The 16847-nt window shown below is 47.8% G+C and overlaps 1 protein-coding gene and 1 long non-coding RNA gene across 5 annotated transcripts in view; one reads left to right on the top strand and one right to left on the bottom strand.

Moving 5' to 3' along the window:
• SPATC1 (spermatogenesis and centriole associated 1) overlaps positions 1-7634 on the bottom strand; it is a gene marked incomplete at its 5' end in the record, with an annotated part of 19973 nt that extends 12339 nt beyond the window's left edge. Inside the window, one exon of the mRNA XM_081265918.1 lies at positions 7430-7634. Within this exon, the coding sequence (XP_081122044.1) occupies positions 7430-7634 (205 nt within the window). The remainder of the gene's footprint in view (positions 1-7429) is intronic.
• On the top strand, positions 1700-16847 carry LOC308633320. 4 transcript variants are annotated; one of them, XR_014018752.1, is made up of 5 exons: positions 1700-1795; positions 2833-2920; positions 7415-7620; positions 8873-8959; positions 16729-16847. It is a non-coding gene; the product is annotated as an uncharacterized lncRNA (long non-coding RNA). The 4 variants fall into 4 exon arrangements; XR_014018753.1 differs by having other exon boundaries at positions 1706-1870; XR_014018754.1 differs by lacking the exons at positions 7415-7620; positions 8873-8959; positions 16729-16847 and adding an exon at positions 3101-3920.

Genomic DNA, 16847 nt, shown 5'->3' with positions numbered 1-16847 from the left:
TCCTGAGTTCAATCTCTGGTATTCCAAAACAACACCACCACCACCAACAATATCCTAACTGTACACTTTAAGGAACTAGAAAAAAAGGACTGAAAGCAAGACCAACAAGAGAAACAAACAAATTGGATTATGTTTTAAAAGACATCATCAAGAAAGTGAAAAGACAATCCATAACCCACAAAGTGGGAAGAAAATATTTGCAAGATATATATTTGATAAGAGACTGTAACTAGCATATATGAAGAACTCCCACAACTCATCAATAAAAGGACAAACAGTCCAGGGCTGGGGTTGTGGCTCAGTGTAGAACACTCACCTAGCATGTACAAGGCCCTTGGTTCAATCCTCAGCACCACATAAAAATAAATGAATAAAGGTATTGTGTCCACCTACAACTAAAAAATCAATATAAAAAAAGCCAAATAGTCAAATTTATCTGAATAGGCTTTTTTTTTTCAAAGACATACAGATGACCAATAAGCCTATGATCAGGGTCAGCATTATTAGCAAGGAAATGAAAATCAAAACCACAGTGCAATACCACTTAACACCCACTAGGAGGGCTAAAATTAAAAATAATCACATGATTACAAGTATTGGCAAAGATTTGGAGAGATGAGAATCCTGATACATTGCTGGAGGGACTATAAAATGATGCAGTCATTGGAAAACAATCTGGCAGTTTCTCCGAGGACTCCGAGGAGAGTTAAACATAAAGTTACCATATGACCCAGTAATTGTACTCCTTGATGCATAAGAGAAAGGAAAACATGACTGCACAAAAACTCACACATGCACGTTCATAGAAACATTAATCTCAATAGCTTAGAGGAGGAAGCCACCCAAAGTCCATAAACTGATGAATGGACACACAAAACGGAGTCCATTCCCATCACGGAGTAAAGCCCCGCAAGCCCAGCTCTACCCAGAGTACCGATTCCGGCTGGAACACGCCTCCTGAAAGGAGCCAGTCCTAGAAGGCCACCGGCCTGATCCAGATTACACGGAATGCCTAGAATGGGCGAGTCCATAAAAAGTACAGTACCAGATCCTTACAGAGAGCTTCAGATTTGCTGCATTTGTTTGTTCATATTATTATCATTATTTGGCACTGGGGATTGAACTCAGGGGCATTCGCCACTGAGCCACATGTATTTTATTTAGAGACAGGGTCTCACTGAGTTGCTTAGCTCCTTGCTTTTGCTGAGGCTGGTTTGAACTCGCCATCCTCCGGCCTCGGCCTCCCCAGCGCTGGGATGACAGGCGTGCGCCACCGCGTTAGGCTTTGTTCTAATTATTTAGGGTCCAGAAAGAGTCGTCACGTCAGACAAGTGAGTTTAAAAATAAAAGCAAATGTCTGAGATTAAGGCAGTAGGTCGCGTTTCAGACTGTGGGAACTTCTGCTTCCCCCCTAACCTGTCTTCCCCGCGCACAGGCACCTGGCTGGCCGCGCCCGGCCCCCTAGCCCCCACCGCTTCCCGCCGGCTCGGCCGCCGCTCGGTGCCGGGCCGCAGCAGGAGACCACCCCCGGACTTTGTGCTGGGAGGGGGGCCCAGAGGGGCGGGACCACGCCTTGAGGGCGGAGCTTGATGATGGGCGGGTCCTGGGCGGGGCCAGATGTCCAATGGCAGTCGGTGCCCAGCGGCAGGGGAGGGGCCGAGGGGCGGGGCCAGAGCCAGGCTGGGGGCCTGGCCGGCTCGGGGCCGCCCGGGTCCTAGCGCGACGCCGCTGCTGGGGGCGGGAAGCGAGGAGGCCCGGGAGAGCGCTAGAGCCCCGGGAGAGCGGAGGAGCCAAGGTGTCTCCAGCGGAGGTTTCCACAGCGGTTGCGGGAATGTGGTGGGGAGGGTCCGTGAGGGGAGTTCGTGAGGAGGTAGGGTCCTGTGGGAAGGGTCCGGGTCCCTGAAGGGGGAGGGTCCCTGAGGGGGGGAAGGGTCCCGACGGGGAGAGGTCCCGAGGGGGAAGCGTCCTTGAGGGGGGAGGGTCCCGAGGGGGAGAGGGTCCCGAGGGGGAGAGGTCCGGGGGGGGGTACGTCCTGAGGGGGGAGGGTCCTGTGGCGGAAGGAAGGTTCCAAGGAGGGAGGGTCCTGAGAGGGGGGGTACCAGGGGACAGTGGGGCCTGGCTCCCGGAGGGGTGGCCCCTAGGGTCTTGGTGGGGGCCGGGTCCTGGATGGGGAGGTCGGGGATAAAAGGATTACGGCTGCCCCCTGCTGGAGGAGACTGCCCCCACGTGCCCAGGCCATGCCGAGGCCGTGCCCGAGGCCGGCAGGAGCCGGAGAGGGAGGGGAAGAGGGTGCCAGCAGCCAGAGCCGGGCAGGCCCCCACCCCTTCTGTCCTGTTCATGCTGACGCTGTCTGGCCCGCTTGGCTTGTGCCACTCTGACCACCTGTCACCTGCCCAGAGGAGCCAGATCTGACCGTGGGCAGGAGCCGGTTTTCCACACTGTTCTAGCATTTGGACCTCATGTCCTCTCTCCCTCTGCTACTTCAGCAGCCTCCCAGAGACCTCCCAGTGCCGGCCTCTTAGCAAGTCCCAGGCGGCCTACAGTCTAGACTCCTGTCCTGGCTTTACCTCCCAGGTAGGAGTGGGCCGCCAAGATCTGAAACTCTTGGCACCTGTTTCTTCTTGGTGAAGTTAATTTGGCCAACAACCAACATGTACTGAGTTCTGGCCACACAGATTGCTCCCTCTGACCACACAGTTGTACCTTCTGGCTTGCTTGGAAAATGATTCCCAGACACCTGGTCCTTGAGCCTTTCCAGATCTCTAGTACACTGACCTCTTTATTTTTTCTCCTCTGTGACAACCTTCCTTATCTCCACCTTCCTCTCAACAGCATAGTCTGAAATGTGCCTACGCTCTGGTTGGTCTGGCCTCAGTACTCCATCTGCCTGCTGCCCCCAGGCCACCATATGCTGTAGAAGGTACAAGTTGGTGTCTGCTGTCTTTGTAGACTTGATAACTAATGCCATTTAGTCCACTGTGTAGTCAGACAGACTTCCCATGTTCCCCTCCCAGTCCTCTTTCTTTTCATCTTCACTCTATTTCAGACTTTCCCCACCAGTGGTCTTAGAGAATGACTTTTTTTTTTTTTTTTTTTACAGAGATCACTGAAGCCAGAAATCCTCAGTTCCCACAGTCCCTGACCTCCTGACGCTCCCCTTCTCACCATTTACACTGATGTTTCCCTTCCTTCTCTTCCAGGACAGTGGAAGAGATGCTCTTCCTTCATTCAAGGGCATCTCCTATAAAATACCCTTTTGTTCTTGTGTATTTTTCAAACATTCTCTCCTGGTTCCTTCAGATCTCTGCCAACTTGAGCTCTATATCCCATGCCCCTCTCCAGCTGCTACCCTCTCTCTACCCAGCTTCCAGCTCCCCTGTCCCCCCAAAGCCAAACTTCCTTAAGTGCCACCATCATTTTTTCTCACCATTTTCTTATTCTTTACCTCACTCTGTTTGACTTTTTCCCAACTATAATGGGGGTTGAAATGACTTTCACCAAGGTCACAATGCCAAGTCATTGTTTACTAAAAGCTGTAGACATTTTAGTATTTTTCTTTCTTGACTTCTTGACTTTTACCCTGTTGACACTTGGTCCCCTCTGAAGCTGTCTCTTGACTTCTATGGCATTAAACTTTTGAAGTTTCCTTTGCCTCTCTGAATGCTTCCTTGACAATATCTCTGTCTGTCCTTATTCAAGACTGTTCCTCAGAGTCATTCAGTCCCTGCTGCCTCCTTTAGCATAAAAGAGTAGGTTTTATTCAAGTGAGAAGAAAAGAGATGGAGCTCCCACAAGATGAGAAGGGATCCAAAAGGGGTTGCCCCCTCAGTTTCTCCTTGCAGTATACTCTCTTCCCAGGTGGTCTCACTCCCTCTTGTGGCTTCAGTTATCAACAACTCTTGGGGTTTTTGTTTGTTTGTTTGTTTTTGCAGTATTGGGGATTGAACCTAGAGCCTCATACATGATAGGTAAGTGCTCTACTACTGAGCTACAGCCCCAGCCCAGCTCTTGAATCTTTTGTGTCTAGTGCTGATCTCTTCTCTGAGCTTCAGGCTCATATTACCACTGTCTCAAGTGGATGTCATAAAATCAGTTTGTCAAAAATACAGCTCACTGCTTTCCTTTAAAATGCATTTGCTTTTTTAAGGTTTACCTCTAGCATTTTCAGGGCCGTGGGCAGGAGCACAAATGGAAGCCTACATATCACATTTGGAGTCGTTGAAAGCACTCAAGCTAAATTATGTTATGGTTTCTTACTCAGACACACAAACTTTTCTAACCACCCAGAAGGTCATATTTGAATTTAGAATTCTTGTGCTTTCTGGAGTGCTGGGCCAGGATGTGGTAGTTTAGGGAAAGCTGACTCCCTGACCCCAACCCTCATTCTGCACTTTTCTCTTCCCTTCTGGGTTTGGCCCTACAGTACAAAGGGCCTGGCGCATATGCTTTTGAACACTCAAAGTCCCTGTGTCCAAGCTCTGCTCATACCTCCCAAGCTGCATTTCCTTCTCTGTTACTCTTGAATGGGGTTGAATCAGAATCCTGAACCAAGCACAAGGGAGAAGAAGGGTTGACCCAGAAAGAGGAATTGAAGATTGAGTTCATGAAAGCGAATCAAGAAAAAGATTCATGACCCCATTGAAAAAGGTTCATCACGGGAATGGGTTTGGGAACCAGGCAGGGTAAGGAAGTGGCTAGAGGAAGATGCCCTGAGGCAATTATAAAGATCTATCTTGGCTGGATCTAGGGATGGCAAGTTCTGCATTCTCAGCAAGTGACATCATACATTATCAAGTCATCTTAGCTGGGAAAGCAACAAATATTGGATGCTCTCTTTATCCTCCCTCAAATCCAAGCAGTTAGGTTTTCTGTTTTCTTAATAACTTGAATGGATTTCTCTTCATCTTGAAGTTCATGCTATCATCTCCCACCTAAGTGATTGCAAAAGCCTGAGTCTAACCTGTCTCCTTGCCTTGGTCTTGTTTCCCTAGAATCCATTTCTCCATAGCAACTGGAATGATCTTTCTGAGTACAAATGTGATTACTCCATTAGAAAGCACAAGTTTCTGCTTATTGCCTTTAGGAGAAAGTCCAAGCTCTTTAGCATGTCACTCACAGTACTTGGTGATCTGACCCCTGCTCACCTCTCTAACTGCATTGTTCAGCTCTTCCTGGTTCCTAACACATATAAAATACCATGCACATACTCCCCAAAATGAACAGCCATATAAATTCACATAAACAATACACATTCACACTATCAGAGATGAGGCATATATGAACTTGAACACCCACACCACACACATTCCCACACTGTAATATAGTAGCTCACAAATATACATGCTTATAACCCTGTGCATATATGCATTCACAACATACTCTGAAAGCTCACACACGACATTCTGTCACGTACTCCTGCATATTTTCCACACACATTCATACACAATCACATATTCACACCCTGTACACCTCAGTCACTCATACACCCACACCACAAAACTTAAGTACCACATACTCTCAGACCATGCATGCTTACACGGTCGGACCTTTAACCATACTCATCTAGCTCTTATTCCTGCAACCTCTAGCACCAGGCCTTTTTTCAAGCTGGTCTTTCTTCTGGAAAGCTTCTTTCTGCTTTCACCAGCTATCTGGGTTGCTTTCCTGTAGAAAGCCTTTCCTGAACCCAAAGCTTGGAAGATCTGAAGGATTCCCTTTAGAATCAAACCTAAGGCTTACTTATTTAGTCTGGAAGTAAAAAACTAGAGTTTAGCTTCTTAAACTGAGGTTTCTTAAATGTACTTCTCCCAAGCATATTATTTTTGTCACCCTGTCTGTTGTCTCATAGTCCTTAATGGTACAAAATTTAAAACAGGAGGGGCCTGTGTAGGGTGGTCACTATAGAAATGAAATTCCAGCTGGATGGCAAGGAACCCAGTGGGTAGGAGGAAGGGGAGTAAGACTGCAGGGAAGTGACCGCAGACCTGCAGGGCTTTTGTGTCTTGATGCACTTGCCCAGCTTTTCAGAAGTGTGTCTAGTTTGGAGTGAGTCAAGTTCTAGGGATTTGTTTAGCCTGCAGGATCCTCCGAGGGCATCTTTACTTCCAGTGGAGTGTTGAAGCTGTGCAGTGGGTAGGCTGGCAGCGTCTGAAGTACAGGGATTGACGTGAATCAGGGCGGGGGTTGAATGACCCAGCTTGGGAACTCAGGAAGAGGGCCTCAGAGGAGGATTATTAGTCTCAAATGTCATGCAGAGGTGGAGAAGGATGTGGCACCTAGGAGGCCACCCACAGCCTTTCTAGAACAGCAGCATTTGGAGTCTGTTGCCAAATTGTACAGGCTTAAATAGGCAGAGAACAGAAATCAAAGTCCTCCTCTCAGGGAAGGAGGAAGAGTTCATGTCTGCTGATGAACAGAGGAGAGTGCCAGGTAGGGAGGGCAAGGTACAGTCCCAGGACAGAGCAAAGGTCACTGCAGGGGTGAGTGGGCTCTGAGTGCATGTGGACAGGAAGGAACACAGCTTCCTCCAGGACAGGAAGGATATTGTAGGGAGAGAAGTGAATGTAACAACCACCAGTGTTTTATCATCTGCTTCCACCTTGGTAACCTCTACCAACACAGGCTGTTAGCCACAGACTCCTATGGCCACCCCCCACCACCACCACCAAATTCTCCCTCTGGTATCTTCAGTGCTGAGCATTTTTTGCTCATAGCTTTCCATTCTTTTAGCTCTCCCTCCTCCATGTCACCACACTCAGTTCTGTGGCCTCTATTGCCTCCTGGCCTCTGAATACCCGCCACCTCCACCACAGTCTCCACATAGGCCTAGCCCATGGATCATCACTTCAGTTGCTTTTCTGTGAACACCTGCAACTTCTTCTCTTGTTCTTCTGTCTCACCCCACTCTGTACATTTCCAGCCCCATGCTAATAATTACCAACCTCAGGCTTCAGTCCTGTTTTCTCTCCAAAGCTTCTAGATGTGGGTTGTCAGGTGCTTCCTGGCCATTTCTAACTGGAGAGTAATGGGGTGCTAGTGATGAGGGTTGGGGTAGGCTGAGGGCTAGAGTTGGGGGTCAAGGGTGGGAAGGCCGAAGGTTCATTACATACTGGACTCAGCAGGCTAGCACAGTTGGATTCCAGAGCTGGGAAATTCATGTCTTGCAGTGCTGCTTGGAAGTTTGGTTGAGGGGAGGAATGCCTACTCTTAAGTAAGTAGAATCGGGACCTAGTTTTGCCTTTTCATTCCTATGGTCCTGTGTGCTCACGCTCCCTTCCTTCACTAAGTAGGGCCAATGTCCCCAAGTTTGTTACTATCTGTGCCTTCTCTCCATAGTTTCCTGAGACCCCAAGCACACTGAGTCTCTCCTCACTCAGCAGCCTCACCATTTCCTTCCCACTGTCCTTGGACCCAGGCCTCTTATAGTTACCCTGGCGTTGGGAAGGACTTGCTGCCATCTCTCCAAGCCCACTGGTGAGCCCACTGATGTTAAGGCCGCCTGCCTGAGTCTTGATTGCAGACTTGAGCTCCTGATTCTCCCGAATGAGCCGCACAAGCTTCTTCAGTTCCTCATTCTCCCGCACCAGCCTCTCTATCTGATGCCGAAGCCCCTCATAATTGGTGAGTAGAGACATGCCCCAGGGCAGCAGGGAGGGTGCTGCCCACAGGAGGGCACTGCACCTGGAGGCTGCCCAGGGCCCCGGGCCTTGCCCGGGCTGGAAGAGGGTGCCAGAGTCTGCAAGGCTGGCCCAGCGGGCCCTGGGTATTGTGAGGTCAGAGGTTGTGCTCTCCTCCTGTCCTCTACTCTAACAGGCTCAGCTTTCCATGCTGCCAGGCCTGTGAACGGCTCTACCTTGACCTGGAATGTCCTGACTCCTTCTTTTTGGTAGCTTCACTCTCAAGATGCCTCCTCTGCAAAACCTTCTTTCCCCCACTGCAAGCTAATTGCTGCCTGCTGGGCTTCCCCAGCAGATGTGTCCTGTATCATAGCACCTGCCCTGCTTCTGTGCTGTTAGCTCCTTAATGCTATATTTACTGGCTTTATGGTGTGAACAGGGATTGTGCCACTCCTTTGGAGTCCCCAGCATCCAGCAAAGGGCCCAGCTTAGTGTAGGTAGATAACCAATGAATGTAAAATGAAAACTCATCACTTGCCTTCCTGGGCAGATGACCTTTCTTTATGATCTTGGGCATGCCTGGATTTAGCCCATCAGCTTCTACCTGAGAACGCTCTGCCTTGGATGCCTGGACATTGGCCCATAGTTTCTTCTGTCCCCAGGTGCTCAGAACCCTTCTCTGGATGCTGGCCTAGGGGCTCCCTCATCCAAGTACCTGGCTCCCTACAGCTTGGTGTTTCCATTTCTGGACTCTTATCCCAAATCCCTGGAGGTAATTCCTCCACATCTGACTCTCTACTTCCCAGCTCCTTGAATTTTCCTGACTTTAGTTGTTTAAGAACCCAAGATCCCTAAACGCAGTGCACATGCCTGTAATCCCAGAGGCTCAGGAGGCTGAGGCAGGAGGATCATGAGTTTAAAGCCAGCTTCAGCAATTTAGTGAGGCCTTAAGCAACTCAGTGAGACTCTGTCTCTAAATAAAATACAAAAAAGGGCTGGGATGTGGCTCAGTGGTTAAGAGCCCCTCAGTTCAATTGGTGCTACCCAACCCCCCCAAAAAACAAAACAAAACCAAACAGTATTACTTACCTGGTTTCAAGAACTCAGGACTCTGAGCCCTCCTTATAGCTATCCCTTCTCTTAGAACTATCTACAGAGAGCTCCACGAATCTGACCTTGGGAGTTGAGGGAGGGTGTGTCTTCATGATCTCCACTGGCTCTATGGGTGTCTTTTGACAAACCTCTTCATGGGGCAGGAAGAGGTACAGGCACAGGCCAGTGAGCAGACTCCTGGAACGTCGTGGAAGTGAAGAAGCCGGAGATGAAGCAGTGCTGCCATCAGTGTGAGTTGAGCATTCTACCTGAACCTCACAATGGGGGGGCCTACCCCATACTCTGACACTCCTGAGTGTAATTCCAGCTGAGTCTCTCTGACCCCAGGCATTCTTTTCCTTCTTTCTAACTTGATAGAGTATCTCTGGTGATGAAAATTGGCTTCTCCTTAGGCTGATACAGTTTATAATGGTTTCATGAGTGTCAGTTTGGGTAGGCTGTGTGCTCAGGTGTTTAGTCAAATGCTAGTTTAGACATGTTATAAAGGTGTTTTGCAGATGTAATTAACATCTACAAAATGTTAGCTTTAAGTAAAGGTTACTTTCAATTGTATGGGTGGACCTCATCCAATCAGTTGAAGGATTTAAAAGCAAAAGTTTTAAGCCCAGAAATAAAGAGTTCTATCTTGGGCTGGGGTTGTAGCTCAGTAGTGGAGCAATTGCCTTGTGTGTGTGAGGTACTGGGTTCAATCCTCAGCACCACATTAAAAAAACTCAATAAAAACAAATAAAGATATTGTGTCTATCTACAACTAAAAATAAGAGTTCTATCTTGAGAGTTTCCAGTCTGCCCTACAGATTTTGGACTTTCCAACCTCCACTATTGTATGTCAATTAAAATAAATGTCCTAAAATAAAAGGATTCTGATTGATACACCATCTTTTTTTTTTTGTAGCAGTGTTTTTTCCCTCCAAAAACATGTATATCACCAGTTGTGTTAGGAATTGGGATCAGTGCCAGTCATCACAGGCCTTGTTCTTGTCTGATCAAACATACACTGAACATTCACAATGAACACATGTGGGTGTAGAGTCACCTTTGTGATGGATGCTGCTAAAGGTGGCACTGGTGCTCGGAGGGGGAACAGTGGGTGGGTTGGATGCAGTTGTATGAGGACAGCCTTCCCTGAGGAGGTGACCGTTGAGATGCTGTGAGGGAGAATATCAGTGTGGGAAGAGCTTTCCAGCAGAGGGAAGAGCCTGTGCGAGGCCTAGGGGGTGCTCTGCCAAAGGAGAGAGGACCTATGTGCCAGAGAAGGATGGAGTGCAGCTCACCACAGGACTGATGCTGATCTGCATCCTGAGTGCCTTGAGAAATCCTGGAAGGGTTTTAAGGAAGCGGGTGTGGGGATGGACTGGAGGGAAAGAGCTGCAGAGTGGTATGCCACTGCAGTCCTCCAGACACGTGATGAGAGCAGTCTAAATGCAATTGGTGCCACAATGGAGATGAGAGAATGGCAAGGCAGAGGGACAGTGGTACTAGATGGAATGGAATTGGGGATGGTGAGGGCGAAGGCAGGGATAGCCTTATAGCTACTGGCGAGGGTAGTGGAGACACTGGTTATACCAACCCAACAGTGGGGAAGACCAAGTTCAGAGCAGAGATCCTGAGTCAAGTTTGATCATGGAGATCAGAGAAGGAGCTGGGGGTCTGTGCACCAGGTTCTCAGAGCAGAACCTGCTGTGTGGCTGGAAAGATACATTTTGAAGTTATCAACTTCTAGATACAGCTGAAGATTTGCAAGGGGATGGAGGTCACCATGAATCAGTAATGAAGCAGAGAGAACAGGTCTTAGGCCCAAGTGCCTGCAAAGCCCATAGGGTGGAAAAGCCCATTAAGTGGGCAGAGGACCTGAAGAGCTGGCTGAGGAAGCCACGCACAGGGGCTATTTCAGGGTTATGAAGCAGCAATACTATCTAAAGCTCTGGGAGGCCAGATGAGAGGAGACTGAAAAGTGCATCTGCCCTGGTGACTTGGAAGTCATCAGTGCTGTCTGGGCAGAGTGATTTGGCCAACTCCAGATCAACAAGTCTGGCAAGCTAGTGGGAAGGTAAGGTAGAGATGGGGGCCCACACAACCCTTCCCAGGGGTTTGGTTGTGCTAAAGGGAATGTGGAGAGGACTGTTGCAGATTCTTCCTTTAGCATACCTTTCCTTTCTAGCAGCCTGGTGCCAGGGAAGACTGTGGGGGCTTCTACCTGGCCTCTATGCCTCTACCTTCCCCAGCCTCTTCTGAGTCGCAATGTATAATGGAGGTCCTCCAAAAACTCCCAGACTCCCCCCAAAATGTTCAGTTACAACCTCCTGTCGTGTCTCACATTTATCTGCTCTCTACTCTTTTGTTTTAATATTATTTTTTAGTTGTAGTTGGACACAATATCTTTAATTAATTATTATTTTAAAAAATATTTATTTTTTTAGTTATAGGTGGATACAATATCTTTATTTTATTCTTATGTGAGGCTGAGGATTGAACCCAGTGCCTCATGCATGCAAGGCGAGCGCTCTCCCTCTGAGCCACAATCCCAGCCTTTATTTATTTATTTTTATGTGCTGAGGATTGAATCCAGGGCCTCGCCCATGCTAGGCTAGTGCTCTACCGCTCAGCCACAACTCCAGCCTCTCTCTCTAATCTTATTTGCTCTTTATTCCAGTTTTCTTATCATTAACTTTATTATGGTATATCCTTTTGTGTCCAAATCTATGGGTCTGATTTGTGATAGGGAACAGCAAAAGTTTAAAGAGTGAGGGAGTCATCCCAAAGTTTATCCACATCCATTTGGATAATACATTTTAGGGCGAGAGTCTGGGGAGTGGGAGGTACTGGACTTCCCTGTTCTGTCTTCAGTCTAGCTCATGTAGGTGTTTGGACAGAGTCACTTGGGAACGAACCGGGGTTCTTTTGGGGGAGGCAGGGGCAGGGAGGTTCTGGGGATTAAACTCAGGGGTGCTTTACCACTATAGAGCTACATCCCTAGTCCTTTTTATTTTTATTTTGAAACAGGGTTTTGCTAAGTTGCTGAGGGTCTTGCTAAGTTTCTGAGGCTGGCCTTGAAGTTGTGATCCTTGTGCCTCAGTCTCCCAAGTTGCTGAGATTATAGGAATGTGTTACTGCACCTAGCTGGGCCAGGACCTCCCTTGAGTACAGGGAGGTTGAATTTGTAGGAGTGATAGGAACCTCCAAGGATCCACTCAGGGTTTACATTCCTCACAGTTTCCTTAGTAACTTTCTACTAACAAACCTCAGTATTGTCCCACTTGCTTATACTGAGTCAGATCTACTTATTCTGGTCTTGGGTCATTGGTTTTTGCAGTTTGTCCCCAATTCAAATTTGCTTTTTTTAAAAAAAAATTTTAATTCATCTCAGCCTTCCAAGTTGGCAAGGCCTTCAGAAGGATCTTTGCTTCGTCTTGGTTGCTGACAAGGAGAGGGATTTATCCAGTCTGGACTCCCACTGGCCCTTGACTGCCAGTGTTGTCCTGGACATCTGGGCAACTCTTTTCTACCCCCTCACTTATACTTCAGATAATGAAAAAGCAATGGCTGACATTTACTGAGTGCTTGTTATATGCAAAGGCACTGTTTTCACCATCCTAACAACCCATGAGGCAGAGTGCCTCATGCAACAGGTAAGGACAGAAGGACAAAACCAGGTTTTCCCAACTGTCAAGGTCAGTACTTGATGCAGGCAGCATCTTCTTGATTCTGGTTGTCCTCTTTTGCTGCACAGCTCCAATAGAGAATATAATTTTTGTTTTGTTTTGTTTTTTGGTATCAGGGATTGAACCCAAGGGTGCTTAAACACTGAGCAATATCCCCAGTCCTTTTTTTATAGTTTATTTAGAGACAGGGTCTTACTAGATTGCTTACAGCCTCACTAAATTGCTGAAGATGGCTTTGAACCTACAATCCTCCTGCCTCAGCCTCCTGAGCTGCTGGGATTACAGGTGTGCACCACCACAACTGGTGAGAACATAATTTTGACATAATCTATTGGACCTAGACTCTGCCTGGAGGAAAGATTCAGTGACATTCCAGGAGGATGAGGGCCACATCATATCTTTTTTAAAAATATTTTTTTAGTTGTAAATGGACCTTTATTTAATTTATTTATTTGTATGTGGTGCTGAGGATTGAACCCAGTGCCTCACACATGCCAGGCAAATGCTCTACCACTGAGCTACAGCCCCAGCCCCACATCATATCTTCCTCTGTGTTCCAGAGCCCAGCACAGGTCTTGGTACACAGTAAATATTCAATAAGTGTACAAATGTACTGTCATTCAACCTGTTTTATTTTTTCTGAAAGAATTCCACCACAAAAGCTGAAAAATTATGTTGACTATAAGAACAGGCAAGATGCTAACTGGCCTTCTGAGTGTCTGAGGACAAGTCTCTGCGTTTCTCTTTTTTTGGCGGGGGTGGGGGTATACTGGGGATTGAACTCAGGGGCACTTGACCACTGAGCCACATCCCCAGCCCTATTTTGAATTTTATTTAGAGACAGGGTCTCTCTGAGTTGCTAAGTGCTTCGCCATTGCTCAACTTGGTTTTGAACTCAGTCTTCCTTCCTGTCTCAGCTTCCTGAGCTGTTGGGATTACAGGTGTTTGCCACCACACGCGGCTCCATTTTCCTCTTGATGAGTCTATAGGGCTTGGGAAGGCAGATTGCTCCCAGGAGTTGGGGGCATCTGCTTGTCTACCTGAGACCCTGCCAGCTAGGACTGGGAAGAGGGGCCTCAGAGGAAAGGTTTATGAGGGCTTGGCTAGAAACAGAGACTTCTGGGAGTATGACCTTGGTCATCAACCCCAGCTTCAACCATTTATGCTCCTGACAGGAGGGCTCTGTCAGGCTTTTGGAACCTAGGTAACTTCCCTGTGTTGTTGGCTCCTTGCCTTCCCCCCACCCCCAGTACTGGGGGTAGAACCCATGGCTTGGCACATGCTAGGCAAGCTCTTTCCCACTGAGCTACATCCCCAGCCCTGCTTTTTATAAAGCAGTGTTTGAAGGGCAGCAAGGAGGGGCAGAGCTTGGAGACTAGCATCTAAGTTAGAGTTGAAAACCACAAAGGGTAGCATGGTGGCTCTGTGAGGGGACAGTAGGATGATGTCATACCCTGCTAGAGGTGTGGTTGGGGTTCTATACCCTCAGACTTTGTCTCAGTTCAGACCTATAACAAAGGACTAAAGAATAGGCAACTTAAACAACAGACCTCTATTTATCACAGTTTTGGAGACTGAAACGCCCAAGGTCAAGGTGCCAAGAGATCTGGTGTCTGGTGAGGGCCTGCTGCTGGTGTACAGATGGCTGCATGCTCTTGTGTTCTCACATGGTGGAACTTAAAGAGAGGGAGGAAGCAAACTTTCTGGTGTCTTCTAAACAGGACACTGATCCCATTCATGAGGGCTCTACTCTTCACCTGATTACTTCCTAAAGGTCCTACTTCCTATACCATAACACTGGAGTATTATGGTTTAGATGTGAGGTGTCCCCCAGCAGTTCATGTGTGAAACAATGCAAGAAAGTCCAGAAGTAAAATGATTGGGTTATGAGAGACTTGACCTGATCCTCAGACAGGGATTAACTGGATGGTAACTATAGGCAGGTAGGGTGTGGCTAGAGGAGGCGGGTCATTAGGTATGCCTTTAGTAAGAAGACTCTGCTTCCTTGTGTAATGTTTTGAGAAATTTTCCTCCTCCACACTCTTCTGCCATGATGTTCTGCCTCACTTTGGGCCTAGAGCCATGGAGCTGGCTATCCATGGATTAAGACCTCTGAAACCGTGAGCCCCCAAATGAACTTTCTCTCCTCTAATTGTTCCCTGTGTTGTTGGCTCCTTGCCTTCCCCCCACCCCCAGTACTGGGGGTAGAACCCATGGCTTGGCACATGCTAGGCAAGCTCTTTCCCACTGAGCTACATCCCCAGCCCTGCTTTTTATAAAGCAGTGTTTGAAGGGCAGCAAGGAGGGGCAGGTTTTTGGTCACACCAGTGAAAAAGCTGAGTAAAAGAGGGGGTAAAGATTTCAATATATGAATTTTAGAGCTACACATTTGATCCATAGGATACTCCAAAACCCTAATCTCAGAGCCATGTCACTCTAGCCCTGGCCTTTAATTCTCTCTTTCCTCATATGGTCATGTATCAGGTAAAGTAATGCACGTACAACAATTGGGGTACTATCTGGCACAGATTAAAGTTAAGCGCATTTCCACATCAACCAATAGATTTGGAAGCCTGCTAAGCCCAAGGCACATTGTGGGTCCTGGAGGACAGAGCAAGGAGGGAACAGCAAGGAATGTGGGAGTGAGTCTCCGTGTGCGCTCTCGCTCTCTCTCTCTCTCTCTCTCTCTCTCTCTCTCTCTCTCTCTCTGTTTATATTGCCGGGAACTTTCCAATACATTCAGGCATTTCCTGCCTGGGAGATGCTCACAAGATCTGGGTTGTGGACAGAGAAAAAGGCATAGTGGTTAGGTGGGCCTGGGATCTAACAGGCCTGAACTAGGGTATCTGTTCTGGTGACTTATGACTGAATGACACCTCAGCTTATTCCTGTGGAGCATGGAGCAGCAATGTTGTCTTGTGGTCACTGAGGACTGTGTGTTTGGTTATTTCTATGCAGCAGGATCCATCCCTTATTGGTACAAAGAACACAGCAAGCTGGGGCACACAACTGTAATTTCAGTGGCTTGGGAGGCTGAGGCAGGAGGATTTCCAGTTCAAAGCCAGCCTCAGCAAAAGCAACCCAGTGAGACCCTGTCTGTAAATAAAATACAAAATAGGGCTAGGGATGTGGTCAGTGGTTGAATGCTTCTGAGTTCAATCCCTGATACCAAAACGTACAAAAAAATAACATTCAAGTTGGAAGACGGGCAATGGACAGATAAAAGGCTGATAAATGTTGGTATTGGGGCTGGGGTTGTGGCTTAATGGTAGATCACTCGCTTAGCATGTGCTTAGTACGTGGGTTTGATCCTCAGCCCCTCATAAAAGTAAATAAACAAAACAAGGTATCGTGTCCAATTACAACTAAAAAATTAAATATTTTTTTAAAAATTAAGAAAAATGTTGGTGTTGAGGGAGGTAGCATGAGGAGGGTTAAACTGGGAATGAGGGAAGCAAGAAGGGAGAATGCTGTTTGTTTAAAGTTATTGGGAAGGCCTCCCTGGCAAGGCAATGCTTTTGAAGGAGAACTGAAAGAAGATACAGAGAACTGAGAAAAAACCCCAACCTTTCTGAATAGAGGGGACAACAGTGGAAAGGCCCTGGGGCTTGTGAACAGGCTTGGTGTGTTTTTGAGACCTTCAAGGAGGCCCATGAGATGGAGGGGAATAGTGGGGAAAGGGGAGGAGCAAGTCAGAGAAGTTGGAGTAGGGGTCTGTAGGCTGGGATAAGAGCTGTGAATTTTACACCCAGGGAAATGGAAGGGCTTGGGGGCTTTTGAGTAGAGAAAGGAACTCCTCTGATTCATAAAATTATATGATTGTTGAGTCCTAAGGCTGCAGGAGAGTAGCCTTGGTTAGGTCCCTCAAGCCTATTATCAGCCTTTCCAAAGGCTCTTGGTGAATCTTGGCAAATGCATGGACACTGCTTGGCTCTGCCCACTTCCCTTGCTCCTCTGTTTCAGGGTGAAGTCCAGGCCTCTTGGACTTTATAACTTTATGGATGCCAGTTCCTCCCTGTATACTATCCCTGACACCCTATGTCCCATGCACCACATGAGCCTGCCCCACCCCGAGTCTGTGCCTCTAATGCTGGGACACTGGGCCTGACCTGGTACTGGGATCACTCCCCTCCTGGCCCCCATAGCCAGGGGCAGAATTGGCAGGGCTATCTCAGGTACAGCCTGATCCTGAGCGAGTTTTCCCTTTCCCTAACCCTTAGCACAGCTGAATCAGAATAGACCTTTCCAAAGCAATTTTCATTAGGAACTTCCATGCCTTTTGATCCTGTGCCAATCCTGATGTCTGTTCTTTGTTTTTCTTCTTCTTCTTTGTGCAGTATTGGAGATTGAACCAGGGGCCTTGTGCATGGTGGTCAAGCACTCTACTACAGAGCTTCATCCCCAGCCCAATCTCTATATCTGGGATTCAACTTGGTGATCTGATCAGAATGAGTGA

Source organism: Spermophilus citellus (genome assembly GCF_964194105.1).
Source record: "Spermophilus citellus genome assembly, chromosome: 14".
Lineage (NCBI taxonomy): Eukaryota > Metazoa > Chordata > Mammalia > Rodentia > Sciuridae > Spermophilus > Spermophilus citellus.
The sequence above is the reverse complement of the archived record's forward strand: the minus strand, read 5'-3'. Positions and strand labels throughout refer to the sequence as shown.